The 10092-nt window shown below is 36.7% G+C and overlaps 1 protein-coding gene across 1 annotated transcript in view; it reads right to left on the minus strand.

Moving 5' to 3' along the window:
* The window catches only part of CELF4 (CUGBP Elav-like family member 4), a 715704-nt gene that overhangs the window by 612406 nt on the left and 93206 nt on the right, over positions 1-10092 (minus strand). Inside the window, exon 2 of the mRNA XM_042862314.1 lies at positions 7568-7650. Coding sequence (XP_042718248.1) covers positions 7568-7650 — 83 coding nt within the window. The remainder of the gene's footprint in view (positions 1-7567; positions 7651-10092) is intronic.

A 10092-nucleotide genomic window follows, 5' to 3' on the forward strand; every position in this document is an offset into this window, starting at 1 on the left:
ATAGTGTGTATTCAACATGTTTATATGCTCCTAACCCAGCTAGCATAGGGAGCACCAACAGAAATAATGTTCCAGTCATGATTCAAGTTCTTATTATGTTATGCCCCAGGAATTAGTCATGAAGTATAGTTGCTCTGCAGCATTTAAAATCTGTGCTGCAGTGTTCTAGTTCATATTATATATGGTAGTTAAATTAAACCAGGCTAAAACATATCTGTGTTTCAATAATAATTTTGGTGGCAGACACATAAAACTGATCTGTCAGTTCTGTGTGTGGTCTTCAACTCCTATTATACTTTGTTTTACTTTATTTTTGGACAGAATTAATTTTGTATTACTGTGTGTATCTGAAGGGTTTAGAGATATGTATTTGCTCTATAAAGAATTACAGACTTGATAGCTTACACCTATGTAAGCCATGGGAAGTACAGCTGCAACTATTAAACTAATAGTATAGGTAGACATGTTACCACTGATGAAAGTGAGTCACATAACTATACAGCATCTTCACTGAAGTGCTTTATTGCAATATTATGCTGGTCATGCATGACAGATCTGTCTTTACAGGCTTTTCCATTACTATACAGTGCAAATATGGGAAGTAGTTATTTACAGAGAGGTTACCTTATAAACAATGACTGTTTCCTATCACACTAGTAGTATCACGCACACTATCAGCCCTATGACCGAACAGATGAAAAGTTAATTGACTGTTAAACTGTGCCTGTTTTTTGTTGTTGTTGTTGTTTCTTTTTTTTGTTTGTTTGTTTGTTTTTTTCTTCTGCCCTCTCTCTCTATGAAAATATAGAATTAGAATCGAAGGTCTACTGCTTGGAAGTTATCCCTGGTTGTATCCCATTTTTCCCTTAATAAGTAGGGCGATACAACTGCAAACCAGACACCTAGTATTTAGGGCTCATTAGTACCTAATGACTGACACCACTGAAACACCAAGGAATCAGTCATCTCTAATTCCTATGAGTCCAAGCTGGGACTTCTCTCTAGTAAAAACCCAGGAGAGCTACTGAATGGCCCAGCAGGTGTCAGAGATGCTCAGTATTTTGTGAGATCAGATATTCGAATGCAAAGATTCTTGGTAGAAATTTGTTTCCTCTTTTAGAGCTGTGGTATGGTTCATGATGACATCATTTCAGCAGTGACAAATATAGCTGAGTCTGCTCTTTCCTATGCCATATAAATCCCTTGACCTCAATCAGATCACTGCTGATTTACGCTTGTGTAAATGAAGTCAGAATCAAACCCATGGCATTCATGAATGTAGGCCAGGGTAAACATTACTCACAGTCAAGAGAAAACTCTTTAGAGGGAGGAAAGAAGATCATTTTCATGTAAATATCCTTAATAATAAAGAACAAGAGATAGAAATAAGAGTATGAATGAAAGGCAATCAAGAATTGCTCTGAAATGAGACTTGCTTCCAACTTTATGAGGCTGCATCAGCTGCTCGTAAAGAAGCTTAAGCCCAAAATTTGACCTACCTGAAACTTGTTATATATAGTTTTTCATCAACGATCTGTGAGCTACTACAGTCCCTAGATTCAGTTTTGAAGGTAGCTGAAGTTGCTCAGCTGCTGCAGGATCTGGACTGGTTTGATTGCAGTGTTTTGCAGTGTGCTATGAAAATGAAAAAGTTCTGTCTTTTTCTTTTTTTTTTTTTTAAACTGAGATCCAGCTTTGCCCTCAAATCGTTCTCTATTTATTTATGCATAAATGGTGGTACGATGGTTTGGAGAATAGCAGGTCTTTGATGGAAGGTAAGCTTGACTAGCCTATGGGAGTTTACTGCTATGCATATAAATGAGGCCATACATACAAATATGCAGAACAGACAAGTGAAAATATACAGCATCTCTTTAAAATGAAATACTTTGATTGCTCCAATCACAAGAAGTTGTAAAACTACCCTGAAGAATTAACAGCCTCAGTACATGCTAACTACATCCATCATAAATTCGTCTTTAGTTTCTGTTATCATATCACTGCCTCTTGGGACCCCCAGTCCTGTCATCATTTGCCCTTTATAATTTATTCAGCTTGTACTTGCCTGAATCCTTTCTACTTATCATTCATCTTTACAGTTGTACATAAAATTAGATTGATCCTCCTATGGCAGACATGTCAGAGAAAAAAAGTTGTCATTGAATAACACAAAGCAAATGAAGGTCCAGCAAAAGCTTTTGTTGAATAACTTGGAAATCATCCTTTGAGAGCCTAAAGGTGACAAACAGAAAGACAACCTCCTGCATTTATTTTTGTACTCCATTTGACAAGTGTCACCAAACTGCAAACAATTGAGAAGCCTGGTTCTCATTTTGCATATCTCAAGATAAGCTTGGTCAGCCACCACAACTGTGGTGAATAAACCAGTCTTAGCAGAGATATAAGAATATGCATCCAACATACTGGTTCTGCCACAATGCTTGCTCTGTATCCTTTTCTTACTGTGCTCTTTGGGCTGGGTGGCAGAGAGAGAGTTTACTTTGTATTCCAGAGGCTGCTGTGTAGCGATACAGAAGCCAATCTTTAACTAGTGAAATGGAACTTTAATGTTTACCAAGCAGATAGGACCCAGGTGTTTCATCTCATCTGGCGAACAGAACAGCACTGTCAAACTACAGGAGTTTTTAGTAAATGGAAAGTGCATATCGTTTCCTCTCTCTCTCGTTTCCTCCTCTTTCCAAAGCAAAATCCAAAAATCCTTTTACTGTCTGGTCAGTCAGAAGGAGGAAACAAGAGAGAAAAAAAAATCTTTTTAACCATGACATTGACACCCACAAATTTTAGAGTACTAGAGAATTTCTACAGAACTGTTTTTCACAAGACTGTTACCTCAAATCTGTTTTTATTCCTTTTCATCTTCATTTTTAACTTCAGAAAACAGACATGTTTCTCCCAGGGGAACAATTAAATGTGTTTTCTTTCAAAATCTAAAGGGCATGGTGAGCAGGCTGTGTGTTCAGCAGGCTACTTTAATCAATGGAACCCATCCAGCCTGCCGCTGCTGACCAAATTGCAATTTACATTGGTAGATAAAACTTTTGAAATGGGAAGATGCAAGAATATAATACCAATTTCTGGCATAAAACAGATGCAGAGTGATATGTGGCTTAATGGTTTTCCAATAAGCTTTTTGGGGAAAAAAAAAACCGAACAACTTTGAAACCTTAGAAGTATAGACTAAAATTATAGAAAGTTCTTCTTGACCAGTGAAATTAATGCTAAATGTGCAAGACTAATGTAGTCCACATGACACTCATGTCTTATTTAAGCCTCATTTACAGAGATTTAAGAGAAGCCAGATTTGCAAGATCTCCTCCCTCCACCCCTGGTTCTCAACAGTCTCTCCTCACATACACATAAGATTTTAAACCAGACAAGAATGACAAGATGGAGTGAAATTGTTTGGGACCTGAACACAACTTAAACCTGTCTTCTAATATTAAAGATGTATGTTTATTTATTTGTTTAACAGAAGTGATGATGAATAAGGCAGAATGCATATTTATCAAGATGTTGGAAAAGATAGAAAACCAGAAAACTAACGTTACGGACTGAGAAATGTATTAAACCCTTAGGTAGTACTGTTCTCCCTTTTAGGAGGAATAGCTACACTATGAATACCAGGTCTGTTTCGCAACCTGAGAAGCCCTATGAATTGCTGAGGTTAACATTTTCTTAGCTACTTAATTTCATAGTTATTTTGTGCAAGTATTACAGGGAGGTTTTAACATTATGCAAAGAGGCAGTGCTTCCAACCAAGTATACACGGACTTTTCACTGGCAGTGCCTGAGAGTCACAATGAAGCAGCGCTGCTGTGCTTATCAAATATGAGATCAGTTTATTTGTGCTATAAATAAAAGTAGATCTTGGTAGTGTAATTACATTCCTCAGCATTATCCTCTGCCATTCGCTTCAGAAAGAAAAAAAAAAGGGAGAAAAATTTGCCTTCATGATAATTTGTAATCAAAATGACTACACTTAAAACATAATTTTATTTCCCTGATTTCATTTCCTGTGGAGGTTCGTGGGGCAAATAGACAATATTATACAAAATTTGCTGGCAGATAATTCTCACATCCTTTCACGGTCATTGTCTAGATCACTCCCCCACCTCCAACCCATGCTTTCCCCAAAACTGAAGACTGTGTTTCTAATGCTGAATTTTATCACTGAGAGATATATCAGCATCAGAAATCCCGTGAGTGAATCAACTTTTACTTTCTCTTTCTCCTTTCCTCTCTACCAAATTACTCTTCCTTGCCTAATTTGCTTTTTATGATGTTGGAAATAAATGTGGTTTCCCACTATGAAGGATTAGCACAGATTATGGCGAACAGTGTTAATTATAGGTGGGGAAAGAGAATTGTGCATCTCTCCAATCTGTTCTTGATTTCCCTCGTGCCTGTCTGGCTGGTAATAAGCCTCCTTTAATCTGGCAGTCCCCTTGGTGAAATCAGCACCACGGACAGCAATATTGATTGCTTCTGAGAAACCATCACAGCTGCTCAACCAAATTACCTTTGATATGTGACCTTTAATGTAATTACTGCAACATCAAAGCATTTCTATAAATTATTAAAGAACTAATACACTTCATCATCCAGCTACTCTATTATATGTAAAATAAACAATCACAAGTAAACGCTTTAATTTGAGATGTCCGATGCTCACAAAAGTGCTCTTTAAACATACATGCACACCCTCCTACATTAACCTTCAATTTTAGGTGATAATCTCAAACGGTCCAAAAGAGACTAATTCATTTAGAGGAAGAGGATTCGACTAATAATTTTATGTTTTACATTCCACTCTAGTTACTTCATGGTTCCTTCTTGCCCAAAAACAAAGTGCCATAAAGACTTTATTAATAAACACATACCTGCCTGGAAGTCTTTTGATTATTCCACAAGATGACTTTATGTCCCACATATAACATAAAAATATGTGAAACATATTTCTGTCATCTTACAAAGCACATCCAGAAAGTAATTACTGTAAAATATGTGCATGTAGCCACTCCACTAAAAACACAGTGACACATAGCTAAGAGGCAAGGTGTCTGAATCTGGACACAAATTCCTAATGCCTCACCATTTCCATACATTAGCATTCATGTGCATATTATTAAAAATGACTCAATTTTCTGCTTTAGAATACAAGGATCACGAACAGCAATATTGTAGGAGAAGACAAATATAGAGTTTACTGATGGAAAGAAGCATTCTGATTTAACGGCTCACAGTAGTACTACTTCCCCCTCCTACCTCAGGCTTGTTAATTATTTTCGATACTTTCTGAGTAGTGCTGTCTGTGTCAAGGACACTTGAGGGTCAAGAGAAGGGGTTATATACGTGTCATTTTTGAACTCATGTGAACGAAGACTTAGACCCTTGACCTTTATGAATGTTTTTTATTTTATGATGATGAACTATTCTTGATATTGTTGGTGCATATAATCCAGCACAGTCAGGTAAATCATAAATAATTCTTAGCTACTCACATAGGAATCATTAAACAGTATCCAGGCATAATAGTTTATCAAGAGACAAGGCTGGTTTCCTTAAATAAACTACAGTGACATCATTCAGAAGATGAGTTCAGAAACTTGGCAGAAGACTGTATGCAGAGGGTTTGCTGGTGAAAAATAGAGTTTATCCTGAGACAAGCAGAACAAGAAGTGAAAGGGAGAGTCAGTGCTCAGAACTGTCAAAATCCAGGTTACAATTGCAGAGGGTTCACTTTCTCAGTTTAATCAGATACCGATGTGTCATTTCAAAGTTTAAAAACAAATCAAAAGAAGCATTCTGAAATCAGCATGGTCAGTATGATCTGTATGGGATGGAAGTGACATAAACCAATGAACAAATGTTTTATCTGTATTATAGAATCAAACAATATAATCTGTGAAATGCATCTTTATGCCAGTTCAACTGGTGGAATTTTGTCACCGTCCAAAGCAACAATTTTTAAGATAAGAGTTTTGTGATTTGGAATCCCTAAAATGCAAGCCAGGATTCAGAAATATACACATATAAAGAAGTTTATTTGTAACAAAGTTACCTCCAGTTTTAATAAACATTTCAAGCTTATTTTAAAAAAATCCAGGTAAAATACTTTAGACATCCCAATTCAACACAAACATTTATTTTTAATTTTATGTACTTACAGACCTTAATTCTTGAATGATAAAAGAAAACATTAACTATAGGAAGAAAAAAAAAAAAAAGGATAAACCTAAACATCAACATTAAAAATAAAAATAAACCTGAACATTAACTTTCAATCTGTGGTTAACGGGTTTCTAGAAAAAAAAATTTCTGAGGGAGTTGTCAGCTGACAGAAACGTATTTTTAGGGAATGAAGTATGTACGTATTTACATAAGGTATGGCCTTTAAAGCAAAGATAGACTTAGATGAGCAAATGTGTGGGCATCTCTGCAATGGCAAGGTGGCAAAGAGATAGGTAAATAGACTCTGGATGATGGAAACAAGCAGAGCAGAATCAACACTTTCTTCAGAAACAGAGCAACTGGTTTATCTTAGGTTTTTTAAAGTGGTGGGTTACGGGTAAACAGGACTCATTCGTAATATATGAAGTAATAAAACAAAACCTTGGATCAATTTCCCCTTGATTTTGGCAAAAACTGAGACATTCAAGATCTCAGTGTTAACTACTTGATCACTGGCTTTAGGATCAATTTCCCCTTGATTTTGGCAAAAACTGAGACATTCAAGATCTCAGTGTTAACTACTTGATCACTGGCTTTAGGATCAAATCAGATTTGTTCTGGTTTGCAGTGTACAGGAATCCTGCACTCAGATGTTTCCAATCTGTATACCACATCTGAATTTAAATAATCTCTCTCTCCCTTCTTTTGGTTACTGCTAAACTGGAAACCCTTCCCAGCAGAGAAGGTCTTCCCCACGTAATACTGATTCTATTTTTAGTTCTGGTAGTGTTGTCTGAACCTTAGATCTTGTTCATGTGAATAATTTTCCTCATTATCTTGTGCTCATCTCCTCTCTCTCTTTCTCTTGTCTCACCGCCTTTCCAATCTGCTACAGCTGTTTGAATACTAAAGCAACTGAGTCAAACCACTTTGTCATCAAGAATATGTTTTCTTTCTGTGATAACTCAATAATGTGATCTGTCTCTTGATTTTTCAGTACCATACCTTGCTTCAGAGAAGAAAAACAGTAAGAGTTAACACCTTGTGAGCAGTTCTAATACTTCACTATAACAGTCATAAGCTTAAAGCCTTTCCTCATCTGAATAAATCTGGTAGAATCTAATCCACAACAAGTTTATTATTGCTTTGCTCTTATCAGGAGCCAAGAAAAGCCTTTTCTGTTTGTGCATGGATACGATTTGGGTGTGTCGGTGATATCTTGATTTTATTAGCACAGTGTAAATAGTGAAACATACAAGCAACCAGAGACATTATGCTTCCAAACTCAAGATGGGAACTGCATATGTAATCAATTCTAGATTTTTAGAAAAATAAAAAAAAAAAAAAAAACAGAAAAAAATCAATATGAACTCACCCCTGGCAGTGTCTTCTGTTCATGCAGTGCACTCTGGGCCTTTAGAGCAGACTCCCTTTCGCAGTATGTTAGGAAGGCACAGCCTGAAAGCAATAACAGAAAAGAAACCACCTCAGTAAAAGCAGTGTTTCCCAAAAGATTTGTTTAAAAATGGTATGTGGAATAAACCTATCATCACCCATTTCAGTAAATTAACCACTGAATCTCTCTTTAGTAAGTCAATAGTGAAGAGTCTAGAAATTAAGCAGTCATCACTTCCACTTGGCCCTTGCAAAAAGCAAGTAACAGCAAAGATATAAGTGTTTATTTTTGTTTGACTATATACTACATATTAGATACAAAGAGATGTGTAGTATCTGGGATCCTCAGAACACACAAATTACAACAAGGTGGGTCATGAGATCCTACTCCAGCTCCATGTCAGCACTGGGAACAAGTTTACCTTACCCTACAATCATACCATGCTGAAGATCTCACACATTTCTCTGTAGAAAGTACTTCAGGTAAGGGGTATAAAAGTACTAAGGACTTTCTACTGCAGAGGTCTATGACTATTCTTTAGCCTGACTTGAATTCAGAAGCAGTCTCCCAGTCTGTATTCACACCAGAAAGTCACCTCCCTGCAAATGCTGCTGCAAGGGTTCATCGTCTTTATGTGAATGTATGGAAGACAATCATAGCAAAGCCCAAAAAAGCAAAAAGATCATTGCTTTACAGATCAGCAGAACTTCAGAGATATTCTAATCTATCACATATATTTGCTTCTTCCAGGAAGCTGTCTTAACTGAAAACGATAAATCCCTGTCAGATTATGGCAGAGTAAAAACCCTACCACACCTCCCTCCACACATATTCTCCTCTTCTCATATAACTGGTGAATGTTGCAGTATCTTCTATCAGTTGTGCATGTATCTGCTGTGATCAGATTATTCCTTCTTACTGCAGTATTCTGAAAACCTGCCAGTTCCTGCAGCAGAAGTAGTGCTTGTTATGCAGAGAATATTTTCTTTGAAATTACAACACAATACCTGTAATCGTATCATCTCTCTGATGTATAGTTAAGAAATCTTTCAAGGTTTAGGCTTGCCTATAGGCTTGGCATGTCCAAACTGTAGGCATTTCCAAGAGGAACACAATACACATAAGCTGTCAAGGAAACCGCATCTTGACCCACTCGTCTTCTTCCCGTGCATATAAAAAATATGCAGTATGTGACTTAACAGTAGAATATGGATTCCTTTCAATTCTGACCCCCATTATGATATTTTGCCCATAAAACAGACACAGTTTTATACAAATTTCTTGGGTAGCATATGTTTCAGAAGAACAGTGCACTTGTCTTCTTTTCAGCGATTTTAATAAATTAGTATGCACAAGGGAATAGGGAGAACATATAAAATTTTTTAAAGATTACTTTGTTGCAGTCACCCTACTCTCCTCAAAATAAAACCACAAGCTCTTTAATTTTTCAATTTAACATGGGAAAAAATAATTTTTCCCCTTCTTCTTATTCCATATTACTTTCTGAAGGTCTTGTTCCTTTCAGTATATTCAAGCCAATCACATTTATTATGTCTCAATAATTGATATTCTCAGAAGGAGAAACTGACAGTCAAGGAAGGAGACTGAACAAACAGCAAAAGTTTCCATCCTCTAATTGGAATTATTTGGATTCATTCCCCTTTAACTTTAAATGGATGAGTTTTCAGTCTGCATTTGCCATGAAAGGGAAAGAAAATGTGGTAGAGACAGTTTACAGCTAGTGGAGGTAATAGATTGAAAAGTATCCTTAAAAGTCACCCATAGCTTGATAATCAAATGGGAAACTATGCTTAAATTTAATTTCAGTGCTAAATCACAGGCTGAGTGCTCTCTGTTGACTAGACACAATAAGAACGTCTCCCTTTAGTAGCAGACGTGGAGCAGCTGATACAGTCTAATTAGGCACATCATAGTGCACTGTTATAGAGATAAACTATGCAGTGTAAAGCTCCCATAATGATAGCTATATTTTTCTCCTTATTGTGATGGCCATGAAGACAGTTCAGGATAACAGTGTTGTGACTTTAATTCTGATGGAATAGAAAGAAGACTTTCTCTCTGAAGGGGTAAGGTTTCCTTCCAAGATCTGCAGGTGTGCATGGGGCCAAGTTCTCATCAGAGATCAACCTCCAGGAAGTCCTCTCCAATTATGTTTGAGCAAGTGACAGATGTATGAAACTCACAACCACCAGAGACTTCCAAAAGTACTCAGGACAGAAGGACTTTGACAATGAGAAAGAGGAGGTGCTGGAGCAGGTTGTCCACAGAAGTTATGGATGCTCTGTCCCTGGAAGTGTTCAAGGCCAGTTTGGATGTGGCCCTGAACAACATTATCTAGTGACTCTCCTGCAGCAGGGGGCTTGAGCTTAATGATCTTTGATGTCCCTTCCAAACCAAGCTATTCTATGATTCTACGAAAAAAAAAAAATCTGGTAAAAGGTTTTAATATGATCAGAAAAAAGAAAAGAAAGAAAAAAAAAAAA

The sequence above is a fragment of the Lagopus leucura genome, unplaced genomic scaffold (genome assembly GCF_019238085.1).
Source record: "Lagopus leucura isolate 7727_CA_CO unplaced genomic scaffold, USGS_WTPT01 Super-Scaffold_650, whole genome shotgun sequence".
Classification (NCBI taxonomy): domain Eukaryota; kingdom Metazoa; phylum Chordata; class Aves; order Galliformes; family Phasianidae; genus Lagopus; species Lagopus leucura.